The 26,356-nt window shown below is 39.5% G+C and overlaps 1 protein-coding gene across 2 annotated transcripts in view; it reads left to right on the forward strand.

Annotated features, from left to right (window-relative positions):
• PIK3R1 (phosphoinositide-3-kinase regulatory subunit 1) overlaps positions 1-15,913 on the forward strand; it is a 60,700-nt gene extending 44,787 nt beyond the window's left edge. For both annotated transcript variants that reach the window (XM_062017578.1, XM_062017579.1), the window contains exons 8-16: positions 4,909-5,011; positions 5,658-5,756; positions 5,876-6,056; positions 6,498-6,623; positions 7,599-7,741; positions 8,020-8,196; positions 8,305-8,373; positions 10,715-10,885; positions 11,346-15,913. In XM_062017578.1, the coding sequence (XP_061873562.1) occupies positions 4,909-5,011; positions 5,658-5,756; positions 5,876-6,056; positions 6,498-6,623; positions 7,599-7,741; positions 8,020-8,196; positions 8,305-8,373; positions 10,715-10,885; positions 11,346-11,535 (1,259 nt within the window). In that variant the 3' untranslated portion in view covers positions 11,536-15,913. The remainder of the gene's footprint in view (positions 1-4,908; positions 5,012-5,657; positions 5,757-5,875; positions 6,057-6,497; positions 6,624-7,598; positions 7,742-8,019; positions 8,197-8,304; positions 8,374-10,714; positions 10,886-11,345) is intronic.
• The last annotated feature ends 10,443 nt before the right edge of the window (positions 15,914-26,356 follow it).

Raw genomic sequence — 26,356 nt, forward strand, 5'->3', positions numbered from 1 at the left:
TCATTGTTAAGTACAAGTGGTATTTTGTACTGTAGGATGACTTTGGCAGGTGGAATGTTTGGAAGGTGAAAACTTTTCAGTGCCACTTGACAGCCCTAAGGACCACAAACAGATCTCAAGAAACACAGTTTCTAGAAGTTCTCACTGTTTCCAACAAATAGAAGGAAAGTATTAATCCCTTTCCTTTCTTTCACTGAACTAAATATTGTTGTATGCTTCTTCTTTCACTTTGAACGTATTTCATTGTAAAAACATAGCTGGCAAAGAAGCCAGCCTCTGTGGGCAAAGAGGGAGCAGGCTCTTCAGCTGCTACTCTGTTTCTTTAGCAGGTCTATTCTCCACCAAACACTAAGGCAAGGAAAATATGTTTGACCTAAACTGCACCCTCTCTGTACAGTCCCTTTTACTGCCTTCCTGCCCAAGAAATGAATAATTCTGATGTACTGAAAAATGCCATGTATATGGACAGGTGTTTCTTACACTGTTTTCGGTTTATAGCAAAGGCATAGAATGCCTCACAGTGTCATGATAGGGGTCTTCATGCAGCACCTGTATTTGTGATCCAGCATGTGTAGGAGGTGATGATATTCTGGCAAGCAGGCTGTTTTGCTTGCACAGGGCTGCTCTCTGAGAGGTGCAGCTCTTTTCAAGGCAGATTTTGATTCTGGTTTGGTTTTTTTTCTGCAGTTAGTTAGCCACTTCCTGTATGTGGCTGTTCACGATGCTTTCCTCAACTTTAGTACTGCACTCAGGAGCTAGTGACACAGACTATTTTAAGGCCTCTTACAATAGTCTTCTCATTTACTTAGCTAAAATGAGAAAGTTAGCCCTGCATTGACCACTTGTTAGCTGATGACAACTTTTACTTCGAATCTGGCTCCCCCTCCCCCACTTGAAATCCCTGGCTCAGCAAATATTTGAACCTGCCCGAGTTAATCATGAAACTGAGATCTTTATCTGTGAGAGACATGCAAGCTACTGAGGGGGGTGGTGGTTTGGGTTTGTTTTTTTTTTTTCCACAGTACTAAAGTCAGGTTCACTTTTTAATGATGAACCTGAATAAGTGGATATCTTGTGCACCACTCAGAGCTCTAAGCAGTTAAGAAGAAAGAGAAGGCTTGGATTTACAGCTCTTCTAGGGATTTTTATGGAAAACCATTGGTTGGAAAGCAGAGCAATCTGGTTTTCTTAACTTTTTTTCTTCATTGCTTCAGAGAGGCTTCCAAGTAAAAGGAGTTGGGGGAGGATTGGATTTTAAGGAAGGTTTTTTTAAGAGGAAGCCAATTAATTTTTCAGGTTATTGGATTGTATTTTCAGGCTGCATTACAAGGGTGAGCATTTGTGATGCATAATTTACAAAGTAAGTTGATTTTGGATTTCTGTGTGTATTTTCTTTGTTATCTTGTGGAATTACTGTACTGTAACTGATTACTAGGTAGAGCTTTCATGGTCTTAAGATGTGTGAATGAAAGTCAAGTACCTCAGTACTCCTCCAGGTTATATGGGGAATGAGGAATCAGCTATCTACCCCCTGTCTTTGCTTGCCTGCAAGCTAGGCTAGTCTGAGATGAGCACTAACTTGATTATGCAAGTGTAGGCAGTCCAAAATTTGGCCACCAGTGAAACTCTGAAGAAGCATTTTTTCCTGAAAGCCTGTATTCAATTGAATTAAAAAATTTTCCTGATCCCATATGAGACCTAAATGCAGCAATGTAGTCTTTGTAGGAAATCTTTATAACTTAATTTAAATAATTACCTTGGCAACTCAACTGTTTGCCTAGCAGGTGGGCTAAACCTCCAAGTTCAGTGTTTGGACTTGTGTCTGGGATGATTTTAAGTATCTTATTTCATTTTGGAAATGGAAGGAATCTTTGGAGCATGTCTACCTAAACAGGGAGGGGAGAGTCTACTTCAGAATGAATTTAAGCTTGTTAATGTATAAAGCAAGCTAGCATGCATTTTTTTTGTAGCTGTTGGTGCTCTGAATGTGTTCTTGTATGTTAATGCTTGTTCAAAAGGGATAAGCTGCTGAGGGGCACAGAGGAGAATGGGTATGTGTGAAATTTTTATGAAGGATATATACTGTGATAATTTTTTTTTACGAGTGTTAGTGAGATAGAGCACATTTCAGCTACACCAGGATTTCTTACGATGTAGGCATAGATAGTTGCTACAGCTACTCTTTGTTGTGATTATTTTTGGTATCTGGTTTTCAGCCCACATAGATTATAGCGGGTATAAAGCACTCACGTTGCTTTACATAGCATTCTGCTCTGAAATTAATAGTCTGTTCTGTGCATGTTTGTTCCAAGAGGTCTGAGAGAGTTACTGTCAGTGATGGGGGGGAGTTAAGAACCAGTATTTCTATATGATAGGAGGATACTGATGACATAAAATCAAGTGAAGAAGGAGACACTGACAAGGAACTCTTGTTTTTAAAAACAATTAGCTTGATAAATATCTCAATGAGAATAGGGTAGGGAAACAGTGCAAAAAGGCAGACTAAATCTTGTATCCTGACAGACTGGCTTTTTATGTTCAGCAAAACCACTCTTGAAGTTCTTGCTCAGTTTCGACTTTCTTCCACGGTTTAGGCAAGTCTGCTGAATGTAAGATTATGGTATTTGGATTTTGGATTTCAAAATGAGTTAATCTTGATCGATTAGTACTATATTTTATTGCAAAATTCTAAGTGGGGAAGACAGCTCTGCATAAGCACATTTTACGTAATAATGTCAAGCACATCAGACTTTTAAAATAATAGAAATCTACATGATCTAAAAACATAATTATGTTTCATTGTGTGGGGATACATATGTCTCTGTGCAGACATACATGCAAAATGTGCGTATAATGGTTACATACACAGGGTCCCACTCTTTTCCTTTCTGCATCTTTAATATGTACAGTAGGTACAGAAGCCTTTTAAATCTTTTTGAATGGTAAACTTCAGGCAGCCGAGCAGGAGAATGCAACTGAGATGCAATCGACCTACTTCTAAACGGAGCTGCCCTGTGTGTGAGTGTGCATGTGTTGTGTGTGTGTAAGAGCTACGTGCTGCAGCATATCAGCCTTTTGTCATCCTGCCAGGATTGGACTGTACCATGCTGCAAAGTCAGAAAAACGAGCTGGTAGCACAGACGAGGAGAGTCCACTCGCTCCTTTTGTTTGTAATACTAGGTTTATATTGCAGTTCTGCTAAATGTAGATTCTTTATGAAACTGAAATTGTTTTAAGATTAATGTAGAACAAAATGATGAAACAGGAGTGGTCTGGTGACATTATTTTGACATGATTGGCTGAGGATTATGATGTAATAGGTTACAGTGCAGCCCCTTGTAGGTTTTAAAATGAATTCCAAGACACCATTACAAAGAGAGCCTGACTCTTTTCTTGTATTTGAGCTTACTTAGTGAAACTCTTACAAATGTACAATACTGTTTGGAATATGGAAGAACTGGATATAGAATATCCTAAGACAGATATAAATTGTGGCACAGACTTGATGTTTTACATAGAAATGGATCCACCAGGTAAAACTGCAGTCTTATTATGGAAGAATTAATTCATTTTGGTCTTTACAGTAGCTGCTGAAAGATTCTCAATGGATATGTAGGATTTCTTTACTTTGTCAATGATACAAATAGTTTTTCCTTTTCCTCTTTTTCATAAATTAAAATTAAGCTGTGATTTAGTGCATGGTTATAGTAATTAGAATTTTAACATGTAGGAATATCTGTCTGCTTATTTAATTGAATTTCTACTGAATTAACCTGCTTCTGTTTTGATTTTATTCTGTCAGATGCAGTTCTAGCTCTGCTATTCTATCATTAAAATTTTATATTTCTTTTCTTGTCATTTTTGCTCTTTTCCACACTGTGACTAAGAGGAGATGTTGTAGTAACAATTTTATTTCCTAAAACAGTGATTACAAATCATTGTTTTAGATTGTCTGAGGAAAAACAGATTTTAAAGTCTAGCAACATTAACTGAATACCTGATATCGCATAAATTTTTCATATCATATAAACATATTATTTTATCTTGATATTCCTTGTAACTTTGGAAACATCATCTTTTGTAGCTGCTCATAAAATACAGGGATGTCTGTAAGGAAAGATGTACATACTGAGGAACTAAAAGAGCTGGGTTGATTTTTAAGCCTGATTCCAGTGAAGTCCCCCTTGCTACTAAGTCAGGAGTGCTGCAGTATCTTCTCTGGCACCCGTTGGTATACGTGTGCAGCTTTGACATTGAGAAAAGGGGGATGTGGTTTTTAATCGGTTCTGGCATTTGGAATGCAATTTATTCTGTGGAATACTAAGATTAACACAAGGGATATTTGGACCACAGATGGGTTTCTTAAAGTGGGATGGGTTTTGGCAAATCGTCGCACAGAATGCTCAGGATCACAAAAACCCACTTCTTGAAATATTCAGTATTGCTGTGGGTTTGCATCTTTTATTTCTCAGCTTCTAGTTGAGGAAGCTGCAGCATTCTTCCAAGATTGTTACATAGGAGGAAGACATTTAAATGATTTATTTATTTATTGTTAAAATTCACCTGAAGATAGAGGAAGAGGTAGAAGCAAACTTCGGAATTTTTTTTTTCTCAAATGCTTTCTTCACAGCAGGAGAAGATGAGTACAGTGTTATCTTTTGCCTAAAATATATTATTGCAAGAGTAATACAATATTTGAATCAGTACATCTTTCTTGATGGATTATGTTGTTTTCAGTAAGATATCTTGATTCGCCTAATGTTTTTTAAAGACCGTAGGTGATAGAAAACTCTGGTTTGTAACTTGCCTTTTTTCACTTCTCATTCATGTAATAATGTATAATTTGAAAGAATATGTGGTCAGATTTTCAATGAGTTATAATCAACTTTTCCCCCCTTCCGTCTGCAGCACTGCCTCCTAAGCCACCAAAACCTAGTACTGTAACTAACAACGGCATGAATAACAACATGTCTTTACAAGATGCTGAATGGTACTGGGGAGATATCTCAAGGTAAATCAGCTCAAGATATATATTCCTTATGTTGGGCTTTGTGTTCTTGCTGTGCTATTTTGTGTATGTGTATTATGCTTAAGTATAGAAAAATGAGTTTTCCAATGCAAACATATTACGATTGTTTTTATTCCAAACATGACTAAAAGTTAACTGGCAGTCAGTTAGAATATAGTATGTGAAATGATTGTTCTGTTGCTTTAAGGCAGCTGCATGAAATGCTAGCATGCAGGGATAACACCAAAAAATGAAGTATTTTCTTCTCGTCTTTTATCCAGAAGCTTAACAATAGGCACGACAGACTAACGGTGCCATATATTAGCAGCATTTTTAACTGTACTATATATAGGTACATTAGACCAACATTGGCTGCTCCAGTCATGCAGGCTTGTATGAACAAGCAGAAAGACCTTTGCATTAATAAAATTTTGACCAATGGTGAGAGGTCATAGAATACAATATTTTTATATCCCAGTTGTTCTCTAGCAATGTTAGATAAGCTATTGAATAACTGTATTTATTAATATGAAGATCAAAAAGGCTTCTAAAACCCACTTGTTTTAAAACAGAAGAATTTACAGCACAGTGAGAGGTTAAATGACTCAGAGGTGGCTGAAGTGACTGGTTACTTTTGCTTTCCTTTCAGAGAAGAAGTAAATGAGAAGCTCCGGGACACTGCTGATGGTACCTTTTTGGTACGAGATGCTTCAACCAAAATGCATGGGGACTACACACTTACACTAAGGTAAGGTTAGTTGAGCTAACGCTGCAGTGCTGGACAGTAAAATGCAGTACTTCAAACACAGTGTTCTTTAAGAATGGTTCTTGAGGTATGCCTAACTTTTCAACAAACTTTCTTTTCAGGAAAGGAGGAAATAACAAGTTAATAAAAATATTTCATCGAGATGGAAAATACGGCTTTTCTGACCCATTAACTTTTAACTCTGTGGTCGAGCTAATAAACCACTACCGGAATGAATCGCTAGCCCAGTATAATCCTAAACTGGATGTAAAGCTGCTGTATCCAGTATCAAAGTACCAGCAGGTAATTTGGTCTACTTTCTTTATGTTTCACTTAAGTACAGATAAATTACAGCAGACTGGATTGTCATTTATCAAGAAGAACTTCAGCTCTGTGTAAAAATTGATATTTTTGTTTAAAACCAACTCCAGAGTTTGCACATGAATAATTAAAACTTTTAAGTACTGCAGATACATTACTCAGAAATAAACTCATGTTAATAAACGTCCCACTCGTTAATGGTGAAATACATCTTTTCCAGTATGCAGCTGAGCACTTGGGATGCAAAATTGCTTTTTGTTATTCATTTCTAGTTTGCATATTGTGCATATAGTGTATCTCCATATTGATGAAATAGCAGTCACCATGTAGCTGTCTGGGCTTTTATAAGCACCTTTGTCCTGCAGATCTGTGCAATATAATTGTTTCTTTATGGAATATCTTTCCTTCTGCTAACCATTCCAGGATCAAGTTGTAAAAGAGGATAGCATTGAAGCAGTGGGAAAGAAATTACATGAATATAATACCCAGTTCCAAGAAAAAAGCCGAGAATATGACAGACTCTATGAAGACTACACAAGAACATCTCAGGTGAGCTAGATTTAGAAGAATCTTATTGCCATTTCATACCATCATCTTCCTCCTTCCTCCTCCTCCTCACTTCTGCCATGGCTACCATGGCCCAAAAGAGGAAACATATCTGCTGTGCTTGCTCAGTATAGGGAAATCGTTTACTCATGTTTGAAGAGTCATCACTTGTAACCTAACCCATCTTGTGCCCAAGTCTGCCACCTGCATCCAAAGCAAGCGCAGAACTATCTTGACATACCAACTCTTCTGCATACTGACTTCATCAAGTTGAGTCAGGGTTTTCAAGGCACATTTGCAGGGAAGTGTCGTGTTTTTATACTACTTTTTTAATGTTTCATCTATGCAGGGTAGAGAGATGGCAGTGCAGTAATGAAAAGCTGCCTCTGTCCTTTCAGCTTAATCAATTATTAGACAATTCTTGAAGTGTCAGTGAATTTGTGTGGTTTTACAGACTCAGAGTCTAGACTGCCTCTTAAAATGCGCAGGAAAAGTGCTTAAAAATAACTGCAGAAAGACAGAGAAGCGCAGGCAAGTTGAATTAATGACGTAAAAGACTTGGCTATCAACTAGCTGTGCAGGAGCAGGAGGACGTACTAGATGACCTCTTGAGACCCATCCAGGCCAGTCTCTTACACTTTTATTTCAGAAAGCCAGATGTGCCTCTAAGGACAGTAGTTGGTACAAAGGGCAAAGTGCATTTCTGTAAGAGTCTAGTCATCACAAATAAAACTTATTTATACAAAGCAAAGACTGTAACTCTACCTCTTTGTCTATCAGTTGTTATTTCTTGGGAAACCTCATAGTAGAAAGCCTTTTTCACAGGCCTGTTCTCTCTGTGTTACAAGGCTCTGCAGTCAGAATGTATTCTGGCAGAGGGGTGTCGAAGTCGTCTTTCAAAGTATACTGAAGTGTTTCTGTGATACAAGGCAGTAAGTCATCTTATCTGTCTGATAATAACAATTATTTTTTTTTCAGGAAATTCAAATGAAAAGAACAGCTATTGAAGCATTCAATGAAACAATAAAAATATTTGAAGAGCAGTGTCAGACGCAAGAAAGATACAGTAAGGAGTACATTGAAAAATTTAAACGGGAGGGAAATGAGAAGGAAATACAAAGGTAAGTATTTGCGTTTGCATTTCAAATTGTATGATTTTGGAGAAGAAAACAGTGCCAAGTATATAGATCTACATAAAACTAAAGCAAGATGGCAAGTTTAAAGTTGTTCAGTTGTAAATAAAGAAACATCAAATGGGATAGATGTGAACTTGCGAAATGTCTATCTACATCTGGAGAGATACTCCGTTCTCTTAAAGTGTCTACGCTGCTAAATAGCAGTTTATAAACTCATGAATAAGACACCATCCGAGTGTAACCTATTACATTGTTCCATTTAGAATTATGCATAACTATGAAAAACTGAAGTCTCGAATAAGTGAAATTGTGGACAGCAGGCGTAGATTAGAAGAGGACTTAAAGAAGCAAGCAGCTGAGTACAGAGAGATAGACAAGCGAATGAACAGCATTAAGCCAGACCTCATACAGCTGAGGAAGACAAGAGATCAGTACTTGATGTGAGTATCATTGTGAATTACCAAATTTTCATTTACGTTTTTGGGGATTTTTTACTGATATCCAACTTCCGTGTCTAAAAATTAATTTTATTTACAATTATATTCCAGGTGGCTGACCCAAAAAGGTGTTCGTCAAAAGAAGCTGAATGAATGGCTTGGAAATGAAAACACAGAAGAGTGAGTATGGAAAGATTTAAGTGTTTCTGGTATTTCAAATCACCCTATGCAGAAGGGCAATAGAGCATGTTTAATTCCAGGACCACACAGAGGAAAACTCAAGCCTAGATCTCCAGTAACAACTCACACTGTTAAAACATGCAGCCCACATGATGCAAGTATTAGAAAGGACTCTGTCTCACTCTACTCTCCATCCTTTAAAGACATGCCCAATGAAGTTACTGTAGCAAAGCACTGGAATGTAACTTGTATCATTACTGTTACCACCAAAAAGTAGATCACAAGATGTCAGTACCTTACAGAGATGGCATAGGGGTGTGTAAGTTGTCCCCGTCTCTGAGCCCTGGGCAGAGTTTTTCCAAATTTCAAGTGTTGGTAGTGTAGCCCTATCTGGTATAGTGGTACCCACATCAATATATCACATTGCTATTGGAGGTGATAACATTGTACGTGCTGAAGAGTAATTCTTCTCTGGTTTTGTGGTCTGTTTAATTTTTCTGGGAAATTACAGGGTAGTGTTCTGTCATTTCAAGCAGTTCAGTTCAATATAGGTCCTGACAGGGACTTAGCTAATGAGCATTTTTCACTTCATTCCTGGGAAAAGAAGCAGAAGCCGTCTGGGTGGTGTGAATGTAGACCAAATTTAACCAAAAGCAAGCCATAAAATAATATCAAAATTGTAGTAACAGTGAAGAATGAACAAATAGGAAAACAAACGTTGTCTGAGTAATACCAGAATCAACATTTTCTGTCTGTGTAGTTTGCTATTTGTGCCCTTTCCACTGCCTGGCTGCAATACAGGAAAAGCAGCAGACCGATGGCCGTTTGGTGGATTTACATTCTAGCCTTGTCCACATCTATTTTAATTTGCTGTGGTTTATTCAGTCCCCTACTGATATCCTGGAAGTTGTGTATCTGTGTTGTGGCTGGGCTGGTAGATGCAGGGGATAAAAATGGCATACACATTTTAAAGCCATCTTGTTTACTCAGCACAGCTCAAAGATTATATGATGGAGAATATGTAGGCACCTGTTTCCAGTGGTACTCCCAACACCTAAACAGTAGACAAAGAGCGATGTCAGGCAATGGGTTTGCTGTAGTATCAAAATAGTAAGTGAAATTGTTTGAAGAGACTCTTTCTTTTCTCATGCTCTGTGACTCTCCTTGCCAGCGAGTCTGTTAAGTGCTCAGGTTTCTACTGAAAAATTAAACTTTCAGAATATGACTTTTGTACTAAAGCTGTAATGCATTAAAAAACAGTGTAATGAGCATTGGGAAAGACAGGAATAGCTTTCTCTAGGTGCTGGTTGGAAATAATCCACTGTTGAATGTATATGGATATTATGTAGGACAAAGGAGTCCGATGGGATAAGGGACCTAAAGAAAATGTAATCTGAAACAAAAGAATCCTTCTTTCTGGAAAGCTGAACTCTATGTAAGACTCCTGATGTCTTTGAGAATCTTCAGAAAGACTGAACTGTGGATGCCTGAGAAGTCGTGTTTTCTTAGACCAGGAAAAACTGATCTAGGAAAAACCTATTACACAAAGAGTAAATATATTAGACAAACACAGACTGATTGCAAGCTGAGCGGAAGAGGCAGGGTCCACCACTGCAAGCTACTGGGGGTGGTGGAGAGCCCTGGAACTGCAGAGTATCAAAAGTGGTGTCCAGACAGCTGAAACAGTCATCTTCTTTCATGATGGGCTTCATCTTAGAGGGTACTCCAAAACTCTGATTCAGCAATATGACTGGTGGCAGTTTTGATAGAGATGACCCTGCATTCTATGCTCTTTTCATAATCTGGTTATAAGGAGAGAGAGAGAGCACTCTACCGTTCCACTCTTTCCACAAAGCCATCTCCCCTATAAATAATTAATCTGTCTACATGTACAACTGCTCACAGCTTTCCTAAGCAGCAGCTGTAGTTAATACGGTGCATGATTTTTCACTGCTGCCCAAGCGTTCTGGTCTTTGGAAATGAAGCTGGCTCAAGAGAGTATTGATTTTGTTGGGTTTGCTATTTACCAACACAGTGAGCCAAGGTAAAAGTACTGAAGTACTTGCAACAGATTCTTAAAGATAATTCAGTATCCTTTTATATCCTCCTTCAGACTTACATGAGTGTTTTTAAAAGAGTCAACCAGAACCAGAACTTGTATTTTACTTTCATTCAGTTGTTTGAACAGTACAGTATTACATGGCTTACATGCCTAGTTTTACCAGGGAGGCACCCTAGTAGCCAGTGACTTTTAATTTTTAATGTGAAATCTAGCCTACTTAATTCATGGATTTTATTCTGTTTTGTTTTTTCACAAACACATTTTGTCCTATTTAAACAGCCAATACTCTATGGTAGAAGATGATGAGGACTTGCCCCATCACGATGAGAGAACGTGGAATGTGGGAAATATCAATAGAAGCCAAGCTGAGAATCTGCTGCGAGGAAAGCGAGATGGAACATTCCTTGTTCGAGAGAGCAGCAAACAAGGCTGCTATGCCTGCTCTGTTGTGTATGTACACTAATTTGTGAATGATGTAACCAGCGCTTGAGACACCTGTCTTGAGCCAGGGGCTGCCTGTCTAGGCATTTGTGTATGCATTGATCCCACTGGACCTTTGGGCTCAGAGGCAGACCAACAAGTCCTGAGGCCATCTTTAATGCTGCTTCATTTCCTACACAGCTCAGAGCTGTGCCACTCCCACAGATGAGTGTCACACAGAAGGGAAATTAAAGCATAGCTGCACTGCTTTCTGTGAAGCTGCTAAGTCCAGCCTAGCTTCTGCCTTCCTGAGCTAACGCAACAGTTGGGAGTTTGGGTTAAACCTTGACTTTTACCATTATCCCACTGCATAAGGCAGGAATTGTGTGTAGTAACTAGCATCTTAAGATTTATTACTAGTACCATATTTTCTATCTTAAATTTACCATACTGAAAAACTAAAAACTGGTTGTTTCTTGTCTCCTTTTAGGGTGGATGGAGAAGTAAAGCACTGTGTGATAAACAAAACACCTACTGGGTATGGATTTGCAGAGCCATATAACTTGTACAACTCACTCAAAGAACTGGTGCTACATTACCAGCACACATCACTTGTGCAGCACAATGACTCTCTCAATGTCACACTAGCCTACCCAGTATATGCACAGCAGAGGCGATGAAAATCCTAATACTCTGGGTTGCTTGGTTGTTTTCTAAGTAAAAGATTTGACAACATTGAGGCCTCTGGAGAGAAAAGGCTCCTTTCAGCCTTACTCAAGAATTTGAGCTGCAGTATCAAAGCTATCTGTCTTCAGATGGGACTAGAGCTTTCCTTCACAACTGCAGTGGGAGAGACCACAGTATTGAGCTGTGAATGTATGTCTCTAATCTGAAGTGCTTTTTTTTTTTAATTAAGAAAAACACAACGGAGAGAGAAATCCTAACCTGATCTCCCTGCAGGGACATAGAGGCCTTTAACACATGGTGCTTGTTTACGACCACTTCTGAAGCTTTACCAGCTAGAACATTGGATTCTCGAGACACGAGGTATAAGAGGTCTTTGTCATTCAGTTATTGGAATTTCACGGTCACAACCTGGCTTGGATTTGGTGTTACTGCACTCAGTGGATCCAAACACACAGCATTGTGGATTTTTTGGTTTCTGGTGAATGATATGTAGCAGAATGGCACTTTCATTTTTAAGGGACACTTTAAAAGGACTTCAGTTACGGTATGTTTATTCAGAGTAATTGTAATAGGGAAGTGCCAGGAAGTGTTTTGTTTAGACATTTAAAAATCCTGTTTTAAGAATATATTTAAGACTGAAGAAAACAGGACTTTAAATGGCATACAGTATATAATAATGTACATAGTATTGGATGACTAACTATCATTGATGGAAACTATCAATACCAAACTGCTTCTCTTTCCCTTCTTCTGTTTGCTAAAAGCTGAATTCGTAGACCATGCTATGCAATACTGAATTTTCTTTAGGCTGTGCTCTTCTCTCAAGCATATCTAAAGGTTAAGCTATTTTTTCTCTCTCGTGTTTCCTTGTCCTCTTTTTTTCTTTCTTTCTTTTGCCTGACGATATCTTTCCTGATGATTATTTTTTGTTATTCATTTTGTTGTTTGTTTAGGACTTTTTTTTTTTAATTGTACAGGAAGTCAGAAGAGTTGGCTTCAGAATTAAAACTATGAAATATTTTACGATTTTCTTTGTATAGAATATTGAGCTACTAGCTCAAAGTTTTAAAAGTTCGTAAGGGGTTGTGTTTTTTGACTAAATATTTCATTGGGCGGTGCCTGATAAGCTTCAAAGCTGCTTTATTCAATAAAAATAAAATTTAAAAAAAAAAAACACAATGTGACAAAATATCACTGACTTCAGCAATATTGTTCAGAGATATCTTTAGAGTACAGTACCACACTCTGCTTCTTGAAGCATTTTGAACTTCCATCATGATTGTCTTTGGAAGACAAAAAATTGTGTATCCTTCTCTGACAGTGATTGCAGAAAAAAAGAGGGGAAATTTGGCTACTGAGTAGATAGTTTGGATCTCAGATTGAGTCCACTCTTCGTAGTAAATAAATGACTTTTTTGACCTACTGTGGCAAAACTTTTGTCAGCATGTAAAGGTATTTTCGTTTCATATGAAGGAAGTTAATCTCTTGCCTAGGTTTGTTTTTAGTATTTGTATTGTGAAAAAAAAGCGCTCCCACTTTTGCTGAAAACATTTGGATACAATGTAGAGCTAACTGAGGCTGAAAAATGTCTGTTTTGAAAATTGTTAGGCTATCATGTTTAACATTTTGGATTTACCTCTGTAAGCTTATAGGCTGAGGCAATATGTAAGTGAACACTTCTATAATTTCAGTCACCAGAGACTTACAGAATTATGGCTTAGTTCAAGGAAACAAATACATGAATTCCAATAAAGCAAACTTGTGAGGAATTCTAGAACAGTTCACCGAGAGTGGCTTGCAGTGGTTATGTATTGTCCTGACCACTGAGGAAATTCACCTGTTGCAAATCGTTAAGGAAGTTCAGAGAAATCTTGGAAGACTTTTGACTAAGTGAACATTTCAATTTGTTCTTCCCTCAAGGTGCAAAGCAAGACCCATTACTATTAAGTAGAGTTGCATACACAGTCAAAAGTAAGACCCGTGAAGTTCTCTCGTAATGCTGCTCTGTTTAGAGATAACGTGTTTTAATTCAATGTATGCAGTGCTTATTGAGCTATTGGAAATAGTAAGAAATTTGCCAATCTCCAGTAGTTTTTATATTATCTTTTAATTTTTACACTATCCTTCATTTCTGAGTCTGTAAGGCTTTTGATTTTATTTTGATTTTGTGGTTTTTTAAATTTTGTGGGTTGTCTTTGCTTTCCTGTGGATGTATTTTCTCACTAGAATTTATATCGGGAAACAAGATTCAACCAACGTTAATCTTTCAGGATAATCACCACTTACAAAATTATTCTGAATATTTTTTATGAATAGAAGTTAAGTCTTCATCCCTTCCTTTCCTCATTCCACAATCTTTTCAGGCCTGTAGGACCATGTAAATTTGGTTTACTAATAACTGGTTTTGACTATGGAAAGCATCAACGATTACTCTAGCATGCCAGTCATACTACAGGGCTTGAAGTTACAAATTAGTTCAGTGTACAACAATTTAACATTTGTACCAAGCCACAATATTCTTTGGTCATATATTAATTTTGAATGTTAAATATTTTAAGAGCAAAATTGTATTTTCTTTCTCTATAAGCAAAATATATGTAATCTGAATTGATGTTTCACGTAGCATTTGTCAAGAAATTTTATCGTAGTTAAGGCATTTGGATCTAATTTTCCTCATGTTAAGAAAACCTCTGCTATGCCAGTGGGCCATATCCTTAGCATGCCCAGCCCAGTATGCAATATCATTGGTTCCTGTTGTGCTGTGCAACTTCTCTTCATCCGTGGTTGTAGCAGAGAAAAAACAATTGTGTGTTTGCAAATTTGGCGCTTGCTTTTCTTGCACAAGCAACAGTGAGAAATAAGTACTATGTTGTGAAGATGAGTGCTTAGGGCTTCTTATGGGGATATTCTGCCTACACAGGGTCTGTGCAATTTGCAAGGATCACTTACGCCCTCAAATTGACATTAGTGGGTTTTCTTTGGTACTTACACATTGTGTGGCTTCTGCATTTCCCTCGCTCTTTGATGCACAGAGCTAAGTTCTGCCAAAGGCCCTGTTCACCTCAGAGTTGTTTGTCCTTAATGTACCATATTGTTCACTCCGGTTTTGATTTGATCTCAAACAGACTAATATATACAGAAAAAAAAAAAAAAAAGAAGCATGGGGATATACCTGAAGAAACACGGTGCTTTTCTGTATATCTATTGACATCTGTTTTTTCCATTTAATATGAGTCAAGGGTGGCATTTGTTTTGTTAAGTTGGGGGTTTCTGTTTGGGGAATTTTTTGTTTTCTTTTAAATCCCTGAGTTATGCTGCACTGCAGCAGCACTTTCAGAAGGCCTTTGAAAGGTATGAGACATAGCACAGAGAACCAAAACAAAAACATCAGGAGTTGCTGGTTTCCTTAAGTTGAAGTTCAAATGTGCAGATTTGGGGATATGTATCTGTGCAGTTGTGTGCACACCTGCTGTGTTTATGTGTGAATAGATCTCAGTATAGGTGCATTTTCACCAGACATGATCATTTTGCTGAATTCAGTAAGTGATATCATTAACTTTATTTAAAGACACAAACACATGCACACTAGACCTTTGTGAGTGCAGCATGTTTCCAAATACAGTTAGAAAACTGAATTTCTGTGTTGTTGGATATTTTCTTAAAAAAAAAGAAAAAAAAAGGGAAAAAAAAAAAAGCAAGCTTGTCTGTATGGTTCAGTTATCTGAGAGATCTTGTCAAGCAATCTGTAAACCCAAATCTTCAAATTTTCTATTTGATGTCAACTGTTCCGTAGTGAAGAAATGGCTTTGTCTTGTAATTGGCAATGAAATAATAATGCTTGGGAAAACATTCAGATGCTTCTAACGGGGAAAACTTCTGCCGATTTTCACACAGTGCTTTTGCTATGCATGGTATTAAGTTGGGAAAGTGAATCCTGATAGTATTTTTTTTCGGGGTCACTTTAGAAATGGGCAGCTCCAAGCACAATGCCTCCCGTGGGACAAGTTTCCAAAGTGCAACATTTTGTGTAGAATTATGTTGCATTTAGTGCAGTTGAAGACTAAACTGGGCTGTGGGAGTTAGTAATATTACGTTGCACTTGTCCTGATGAGATTGCATTAGCTGCCCAAGATGCTGCTATTGTTCTGTTAAATGTCTTTAAAACATTAAGATTACTTTGTTTGAAAATAGTCTTTGAGGAGGCAGAGGGTAAAGTGGGTTGTAAAATGCCATTACAACGCAACAGTGACAACATGCCTCCTTGAAATTTTGTTCAAGCTATAGAGTTGATGGAGCTATGTCTTGTTTTTAAATTGCTTTAAAAATTGTAATAAGTCTTCAAGCAGAATAAAGGTTGTTTTGAAACTCCTTTTCAATTGTCGAGTCTTCAGTAAGAACTGAGATGTCTTCTTACCAGCATCCTTGTCTGGCTTTCCCTGTCTATATGTGGCTGACTGAAAATGACACCCAAATGCTGATATTAAAGGGAACTGGGAAGCAAATCATTTCACCTGGCTCTCAGCCATGCTACATATTGAACTGAACAGAGTAGTTCTATAGCTCCAAAATATTCTTGTGTCAAACAGTGCCAAAATGACGATTCTGCTCATCCTGTACCCTTGCAAAAGCAGTACGATATTGATGATCTGAGTGTGATCTGCCTTTTATACCCCAGATGAAATCGTGGTTCTTCAGAAATCAGTGTGAGTTTTCACAGGATCACAGAATGGTAGGTTGGAAGGGAACTTTAGAGATCATCTGGTCCAACCCCCCTGCAGAAGCAGGTTCACCTAGATCAGGTCACGTAGGAGCGCATCCAGGCAGGTTTTGAAGACCTCCAGAGAAGGAGATTCCACACTCTCCCTGGGTAGCCTGTGCCAGGGCTCCCTCACCTGAACAGTAAAATAGTTTTTTCTTATGTTTAAATGGAACTTTTTGTGTTCCAGCTTCTTTCCATTACCCCTTGTCCTGTCCCTTGATACAACAAAAAAGTGATTGCCATGAAGCCAGCCGTCACCCTTCATAGGCAGAAGTCATTTACAAGCTTCATGGCTGCAGCTAGCTGTGAAAACCAACGTGAGAATGAGGAAGTGAGACAGGGACTGAGCAAGACTGATTCTGAGCATTGTCTTGTTCCCCTCATTGCTGGTATGTGATGTTTTACTTCTTCAAGCCTTATCCCTATCTTGCCTTTGGAGAGGTTCTCCTGGGAGGTCAGGCAGCCAGTCTGGAAGCACAAAGAGGTTCCTGTTCCTATTGTGTCCCCAAATGTGCCCACATTTTGCTCATAGTGGTCACATAACACCCTCTGACTGAGGTATCAGAGGCTTGAAATAATTTTTAATAATGGCATCCTTGTCAGTTCCTTAGAGCTTGTTGTAAGAAGCTCAGATTTAAAGGCTAGTGTCATATTTTTAGCCTGTTTAATAAAAAGTGAGGCTAGTTCTCCAACAAACTAAAGTGTTGCAATTTTTCTCAGTTAGTAAGCCGATTCTTTTAAAGAGACATTGAGTTTATCTTGTTTCTGGTCCCTGAACTCATGTTGAGCAGCACAAACACTTCTGCAGCCGTAGAGCTCTACATCTAAAAATAAGGTTACCCAGGTCATGAATCGTGCATTGTCCATTATCAGGTTTTGAAAGAAATTAAGACTGGCTGTTCATAATCTGCAGAAATCCACACACCAGCAGTTTTCTTGCCTGTATCATACGTTGTATAGACATCCCTCTTGGCAGACTGGAAAAATAGTTAGCAAAAATGTCATTCTATTTTTGCTATCTGCAGACAAACACACCCCCAGTTTCCCCCTCTGCTTTCTTGCTAAAGTTTGATGGTCATTTCTCACAGGGAATATGAAAAACTTCATAAATCTATCTTTGTGCAGCTACAGGTGGGTGTGATATTTTTACAGGCTTGGGAGTGCTTGGCGTTGGAGGTTTTTTTCTCCCCAAGCTGCTTGACTCGTGTGAAGCTGTGTGCAAGTAACTTCACACAAATCCTTTTTTTCTGAGCTGCGAAGCTATAAAAGGAAGAGGAGATTTTAAGACCTCTCAGTGTGGCCTTCTCCGGGCTTAACTGAAGGGTCATGTGGCATCTCCTCCCCTCAGCCCCCAGCCTCCAGCATCTCACCTTCACACAGGCCCAGCACACAGGCCTCCCTGTCCTTCTGGTGGGACTTTCTTTAAGCCAAGCAACTGGGCCCACTGCGCACGAGCATCAGGTGGGCAAAGGTGCCTTTGGCAGGCAGAAGTCCCTGTAAACCAAATAGGCCAAGCAGAGGGGCAAGCAGGACCCCGGTAGGTGTGGGTGGACAACTCTGCATGGACAAACATGGTCGTTCCCCTGGCTGCAGGTGGAGGCAGCAAGGCACAAAATGGTGGGGGTGAGGAGAGCCCTCTGGCAGTGAGCTGCTGAGGCCCTGGGACACGGCCTCCCATGGAGATAGCTGTCTTACACCACAGGGCAAGAGCCCTTCTTGTTCACACAGAGACCCTTTTGAGATGATTGTGTGTAGGGTACACCTAATATCAATCCTGGGGTCCCCAACACCCTGCAGGGGCTCTCGCTTAGAGGGTGGAAACTGATAGAATGGCAAACAGAGAGGTCCTGCCAGCATCACCAGCTGGAGAGAAGGCTAAAAATAAGCAGGTCTGCTTTTCCTACGGGACGGAATGTGGGGGATCGGAGTCAGACACACTTCTCATCGGACATGGGCTGTACGAAAGACACTAGGCCTTTCCCATCGTCTCTGAAACAACGAAACACATCAGTTGTGGAAGCACTGCTAAGGATACAGTTCTGGCGTCTCTTTTTTTCTTCTAAATCCCTTTGAAGACCTATGTCCTCAAATACACAGACTACCAAAAATAGAAACTCTGTAGGGACCTTCTGGGTAAACAGATATCAATTGATCAGCCACTATTCAAACTTTGGATAACCTTTGTAGAGACCAGCACTTTAACCTCTACACTGCAATGAGATAACCAGAAATGTCCTGACAGTTCTTTGGAAAAAGGCAGGGTTTTATCCATGGCTTTGTCAAGCCAGGTTTCTTCCCAGAACGGCATTGCAAGAACACCTCTTGTTGTGCCATTGTTTATGAAGAAATTACCTTTGCATGCTGCAATAGGAGGAGTTTAAGCCACTGATTTAAACCTGTGTTAATATTGATGGGAGAAGAATTTAACCGGTGGTACATAAAACGATCTAAAATCTGCCATCCTCAGGTCTTTGAAAAATAATATTGACAAAACTAGACATGAATATAGTTAATTCAGGTGATGGTTTCTCTGTCATACATCCTTACTCATTGGAAGACTGTAACCCGAGAAGAAAGATAATGGGTTCATACTTGAGAGCATTTCTTTCTCTTTATTTCAACATGGTTTACTTAATTTTTCCACAAATCTTGTTCTTGATGTAAAACAAACGTTCTATGAAGGTTGATAGATTAATCCTTTAAAAAAATTTTTTCAAAGTTATGTTTCAACTGCCTGAAACACCTCAGCAGATTCATCCACCGGGTGTTAGGTGAAACAGGCCCACCAAGAGTCGACATTTGGTGACCTTCCTGCAGGAAATTGTGTGGCCAAACTGTTGGCCTGTCACACCTGCCTGTGCGATACCCACAGCAGTGCTTCATGTGTGCCCTCGGGTCTGTCACTGCACTCAGAGCATAAGCTTTACAGATCTAAAACATGGATATAGCAACTCTTAGCAGCTTGTATGTTGTAAGGCTGAATGGGAACTGAGACCTGAACGTGCATCAAGTAGAAATATGAGAAAACTGCAAATCCAACAGCTGTCAGAGCTGGAGCCAGCCATACCATACCACCTGGCAGAAGCGAGGGGAACACAGCCTTGCACCTCTTACCACACCCTCTGGGCAAGGATGCAGACTGCTCCGTGCTGGGGCTCCAGACGCCTTCCACCTTACCTGTGAAGTCCAGGCAGCATTACTATTCTGTTGCATAAAGGCTGCCGCTTGAAACTAGGGACTGTTTGCATGCTCATTCAGTTTGCAGCTCTTCCCTGTGTTAGGAAGACAGTGAGCTTGAACATTTTGAGATGGGATTCATCTCGTCTAATTTTAAGCACCTAAAAGAAAGGCTTGTCATCAAAGCTATCTGGCAAAGCTCTTCAGAGAGAGAGCTAGGCAATTCCTCAGGGTGATTCACCCCACTTACCTCAGGCACTATTCTTAGGATGCAGTGAATCGCTCTGGAGTCACTCCATTGACTGGAGAGGGAGCCCAGGAAAAAAGTCTTAGACTTGATGTATGGCTTTAGGGTAACTAAGTTTAGATGAACTCAGTCTTTTCCCTGCTGGTAGGCAGTTCAGTTTTAATCTTTCTAGTACCAGCTGCAATATCTGCTGCTCTTAGACATAATGATAAGGAACAGTTAATTTGGGGCTGGCAGTTCAGTTGTTTTATATAATTTAGGTCTTTCAAAATAGTCGTGAGGGTGCCAGAAGAGGCTTAACAAGGTGCTGGGCTATATCCTCCTTGGAACTGTAATGCTGGACTCCATGCAGAGGAACATGGATAAACAGTAATGTTAAGATACTGCCAGATTCTCTGCTCCAGGGCAAAAGCTGGCACTGCCTCAGGCCTTCCAACAGCCTGTTTATGTGAAAGCCATAGACTTGTCTTTTGGGGAATAATTTGGCCTCCTGCCAGCCATGTGGTCTGCTGAAAAGACAAGGATTAAGAAGATGTTGCAGATCTTTCCACGAGACCAGTTTGTTAGTCCCTACATCTGTATTTCTTGTCCAGGGCAAACATAGGGAACTTGACTTACTTTCCTTCCAGCTGATCCATAGCCAAGAACACAGAATGGGATACTGTGACACTAAGATAACAAGAATTTCAGTCAAATTAGCTCCCAGTCACACTGATCTCTACCACAGGACAGGAGAGCTGTGTAAAGTTCCCCATGCACCTACTACTTGGAAAATTCAAGAAGGTGTCAGGCCCTACCATGCTGTTTGCATATCTATCCCAGTTAAGCCGAAACAAAAGTGGAGAATGTTCTGCTGAACAGAGCCTGCAGACTGCGTGGGGAGTTTCCCTGACCGGTGAAATGGAAGACCAGGCCTCAGTGCCTGGAGCAGATGCAGTGACAGGTCTAAGACAGGAGCAACATTTTGGGGAGAAGCTTCAGGAGACTTGAGATGAAAGAGGAGAAGCTGTTATGCAAGCATCTGTTGCTCTGCTGATGACAGGCAATGTAAACAAGAAAGCAACAGAGTAACAAACAATCCACGACCACCAAGATTCCCCAGGATATGTTAATAAGATCTTTCAGAATAGATTCACATTGCACCTCTTCATGTTAGGCCCTGTAGATTTCCAGGCAAAAAAACATTACTCCCAGGTGAAGGCAAGTTAACCTATCAGGTGAATAAATGTGCTCAACTACCGTCCTGCAGGGCTGTGAGTATTCCAGAGGGGACAGGAGAACAAATAGATGTAAAGGAAAAAAAAAAACAAATGGCCACTGTTGCACAAATACATACCATGAATGATGTTGGTGTTTCAAAACATCTTGATCTTTTTAACCAAGAATGGTGCTACTAAAACTTAAATCTTGTCACAGTCTGTCCGTTTCCCACTGTAATCTTGGAAGGCACAGGCAAGCAAGGTCTCGTCCGCGGTTCTCCAGTGGAGAAAATGCTTCTTATCTGTCTGGGGCCACATGGGCTTCCAGCAGAGTGAGGCCAGAGGCTGGACCCAAGTTTTTGTCCATTAGCACAGCTCATTTGGCTGTGTGCGCACTCTTCTGGCCCAGCTGTGTGTGGCAGCTCCTGTGTAACGCTGGCTCAAAGCAGCCATTTTCAGAGGACAGGAGAGGAAGGGAAATGGATTACCATTAACGTCTCCATAAGAACTATTTTCGCAAGAATATTCCTTCTGGTGTCACATACAGATGAGCACATCGTCTCTCAAGGTGGTTCAAGAAAGCTACTTTTACTGGGAAAGGTGGTTGGTTACCTGTGACAATTAAATGAACTGGTTTTCCTCCCTTAATTTCAGAATATCTATAGCAAAGCGAATGCACATGCTCCCTCAGCATGAAGTCCCTCTACACTTTTGCCTCCGTAGCTTCTGAGGCAACTCTGGAGCTTTGAGAACTCGCTCCCACTGAGACAGAGGGACCCCATGAGACCTGCAAAAACCTTTTCATCCAATGTTTTCCTGAGCTATTAATTTTCAGTGGATCATTTCCGTAGGAGATCTACTTGAATGCAAAGGGAAGGGTCAAGGCAGAGAAATGACAAGATTGTTAACAAGATTGGAATGACTAGCTTTTCCATTCACGTAGTCTTCTAAAACCTCAGATTTACTTATCTTTTTTATTTCGCTATGCAGATCAAGGGCAAATTTTTCCAGCCCAACATCTCTTTCAGCTTTCAGTTATTGATGTATTTCTTGATGCTGATGCATCTGAGAAGCCAAGGCTACATTCCTGTGCCAGATAAATGGCCCACTCAGTAACAAGATGTCGTCATCATCCTCCATCCTTTCCTAGAAATTAATCTGATCATGGACCTTGAAAGAGACTACAAATGTAAGGCTCAGCATGCATATACTTGAGATGATCAAGAATGGCTCTGCAAGGACAATTCTCGTTAAAAAAATCTCACTTGTTTTATACAAAACCCTCACATGGGTTCTGGATTCAGAAAAACTTCTTTGATGTTCAAAATTAAAAGCAGGCCTCAATTTTGCAGCTGTTAACAGCCTCTTAGACAACAGTGACCACATAGTAATCACATAGCATATGTGAGATCTAGGAGGGTCCCTGGTGAGCAGTGGCTGAGGTTAGAGATAACGCATTGTAGGTGTATGCGTTTCCCACTAGACTAAAAAGTTAGCTACAATCTGCTGGTGAGTTTGCTCCATAGAAGTCGGAATATTCACTGGGATAAAGAAAACTGTAGTGCCTCATCATTATGGCACTCACCAGAGACAAAGGAAGGCTGAATTCACATCAGTGGTTATTCCACGGGCACAGAATGAAGCCTCAAGCTTCTTGAAAACTAAGCAGGCTTAGGCCAAGACAGGTAATTGTATGGCTATGAAGATGGTGATGTTTTCGTCTAAGGATTTTGATTTTTTAGTTCCTTACTGAGTATTACAGTTGAAGAAGTGACGTTTAGATCATAACTACCTTTAGATCAATAAATTTCAAGGTTTAATTGGTCTGCGATGTGAGTCTGGTTTACTGAAGGACCAAAGTCTGGAGGGTTTTTCCACCATGAGAAACTATCTCATGCAATTGCAAGAATCACAAACCTTCTGCTTTGAACAGTAACAACTTTAAAACAGAACAGGAAACCAAACCCAACCAGATCTGAATACAACACAGAAACTGGACTGGTGGTGTCGTAACTGTACCCACTCAGGAATCAAAGGTTTTTTGGATCAGAAACATGAACCTTTCAACATAACAGTAACAAAAAGGCCAATAAATGTGTTAGAAGCTTTTAAGGCTCTAAAAATGTACCCCAATGTAGCTGTTAGCTGATTGGAAGCTCCAAGTCAGAAAAGGCTCTTGGATCTTCATTTTGAACTCCTTCTCTTCAGACTACTCCAATTCTGGTACAAATACATGTGAACTAGAAATGGACAAATATATATGATGAGGCTGTGTGTACCAAAAATCTCTTTAGGTTCACTGACTCCATCTAGTTCCAGCACAAGAATCTCCCCAAAATCATCTTCATTCCCTATAGATAGGTTTGGCTGCCATTGAGGGTACTATTTTTACTGTTAAATTAAGATGATTAGCCCTGCCTACTTGCTTAGCTAAAATATTTTTACACTGTTTCTGCTTTCCTTACCAACATTTTTAAATGTGACTGAACAGAAATCACTGGTCAGGCCTTCTTGACTTGACATATATGGACTGGTAAAAGTGAAAGTTTTCTCATTTACTTGGGAGAAACATCAAAGTGTGAAAATTCCAAGTGAAGGAGAGAATTACACCAAGGGTATTCATTAAAGAAAGCTCAGTAGAAGAGTCACATTAAAACTTCACTCAACCCTTTTCAGAGAGTGTTGGAGGAACACTTGTTCAACTGCTGTTGAACCAGCAAAGCACTGATCATATCCAGTGGGCAATTTATTTGACAATGTTCTCGATATTATCTAGCACTGATGATGCTGCATCTGTAAGTGAGAAAGTGTCAACTATGGGTCTCATTCAATATTGCTGCCACAAGCTCCTGTGGAGTCTTTTTGTACTAGGTGTCATAGGAACCTGGTCCCCTTGTATACCTGACTACATGCAGCTGATGTACCTGAGCGATGTTTGCAATGGAAAATGGAATTTGAACTTCCCAGTTAAAGAGCTTGACTCATCTTACAGATGCCCTAGCTTCTTGAGGTCTTTGTCTATTGAATCTGAACTATAAACTTAATTAAGTATTGTTTCTACAGGGGGGACTTATTTTTTTTAATGTTCTTCTGTCTTTTCACCTTGCTGCCTAAAAAAATAAGCTGAGGGGAAGGACGGAGAGCAGGCAAGTTGGCAGTCTAATCAGATGTTTGGCTTACCTGGGCACCAGCAGGCACTTTCAGGATGGGACAAACAGTTGATATGAAAGCAAGTTGAGGGAGGCTGGTGAGAAGGTGTTCTTGTGGCAGTCACCAGAACCAGGAAAGTTCAACTTCTTGTGTCTCTATTTTATTGTGGCAATAGCTGGGAGTGGTGGGGGAGGAAGTGGGTTTTTTGTTAGTCGTCAGGGCAAAGGGAGGTGTACATTTCCTCTTCTAACCATACAATTTATAAAGCTCCACCTCAGGGTGGAAGTTTTTCTTATGTGTAGACATGCATATAGGACAAATCAGTACGTAAGAGTCACTGCTGCGGCACGGACTTGCACCATTAGCATAACCAGTCCTGTAGCTACCCTTTTTCTCAGGTTGGACGTGGAAATTCACACCTCTGCCTTATCAAACCTAAATCTGTGAGAAAGCTCCAATATACCACCTGACCCAAAGAAGATTAGTTCATAAATTAGTAAAGCAAATCAACTGCTTCAAAGGTAGTAGAAATCTTGGACTACATGTAGTTGTAGTCTCCTTCATCTAGAAAAGACACCAAAAAAGTAACAAAAGTACCAGGCAGAATGACAATAAAGGTGCTGAAGGGTCAAGATGTGGGGCAGCTTCACTGAGAGGAAAGATAAGCTGGACTCGGGTACTTTGGAAATAAAAGGTTAACGAGGAGATGTGATACATTCAACCACTTCTGAAAGACATAGACAGGGCAAACAGAAAACTTAATTACTGTTTCTCAGTACTCAAAGTCCAAGGGCATCAGGCAAACGTAACAGGAGATTGATTTAAAACACATGAATACAAATAATATGTTGGTGAACTTAAATTCTGTGACCTGTGATACTGTGAATACTGAAGAGTGATTAGACTAATTCGTGGCAGTCAAATTCATTCAGGACTACTGACCAAAGAACTGGCGCTGCAACTGCCAGGCAGCAAAATCCTTAGGCTGAAAGTAGAACTGAAGCAATGATAAACCAAGGAGAGTAGTGTAGGAGGACTAATCAATAAAAGACTGAGAAAATTCAGACCTGGATTCCAAATTTGTTGAGGGTTTGGGGGTTAGGCTCATTATAACTTCAGCTGCAGTGTTCAGCTCCACACAGTTATTTAAACTTCTACATTCAGAAATGTGGGATGTTGTTCCATTTTGGCTCTTTTTTTTTCAGTACTTTGAGTCAAACTTATGTCTCCTGAATATTACTTTTTTTAAGTCTCCAGGAGCTGATCTAATAAAAGTTTTGGAAAAAAAATTGTCATAATTCCATCTTCACAAGAGGATGTCAGATTCTTTTTCGAACTATGGGGTGCACAGCACCATAGCTACGTGTACTAAAATTACACCAGGTATTTGTCAATATAAACAAATAAGGGTATATTCTTACTATGTTCTCTTGATCTTTTTTTTCAAAGGTAAATGCAGGCTTAATTTCTGGTATTTTTTAGCTTTTGCAGAGACATTCTAAGAGGCTCAGTTTTAAACAAGATTGAACATGTTCACAGCTGAAATCTAAATGGGTTCTGCATCCCTGTTGAAATGTTCTGCTTAGATGTTTGATCCTCAATGCAGTCTACACTCTGCCCACAGCAAATGTTCCTCTCAGCTGCTGTTCCTCCCATTAACAGAAAGGAAGAAAAGAATTAAGGTACTGCTCTAGCAAACATGTTGAAGCCAAGAGTTCAGTAGGCTGTGGCCTATAGTAGCTTGGATATTTGCCTGCCCATACATTCAGAACTCATATTGCTTGAAAATAACATTTGCTTTGTTAGAAACATTTTCCTGATCACTTATCCATTTTAATTCTCATTTATTCAAATAGGCCTTCCTCCTCCTTTCCACTCTGGAATACTCTCCCCAAAAAGGATTGAAAAATAGGATTTTTATTTTCATTATTACCCAGTCTTTAGCCAGAAGATGAAATTTTGTCTTGAGTGGAAGAAGGAAAAACGAAAGCCCTAAGATCACATCAGATTCAGCAACATTAATCCCTGAGTCACCATAGGTCAGTCATTGCATTTCCATCTGATGCACTTCTAAATTTGTATTCCCTCCTGTCATTTATCTGTATTGTTAATTTCCTTTTACTTAGACAAGTACTAGTAAAATTTAATCTCTTTCTGTTTACAAACTGCAAATACAAAAACCAGCCCAAAAAAACCAAACAAACAATACCCAAACGCAAACCAACTCATTCAGGTGGAGACAGTGACAAAGCAATTTTTCCCTCCAGCTTTTAAGGTGAAAA

Source organism: Colius striatus, chromosome Z (assembly GCF_028858725.1).
Source record: "Colius striatus isolate bColStr4 chromosome Z, bColStr4.1.hap1, whole genome shotgun sequence".
Taxonomy (NCBI): domain Eukaryota; kingdom Metazoa; phylum Chordata; class Aves; order Coliiformes; family Coliidae; genus Colius; species Colius striatus.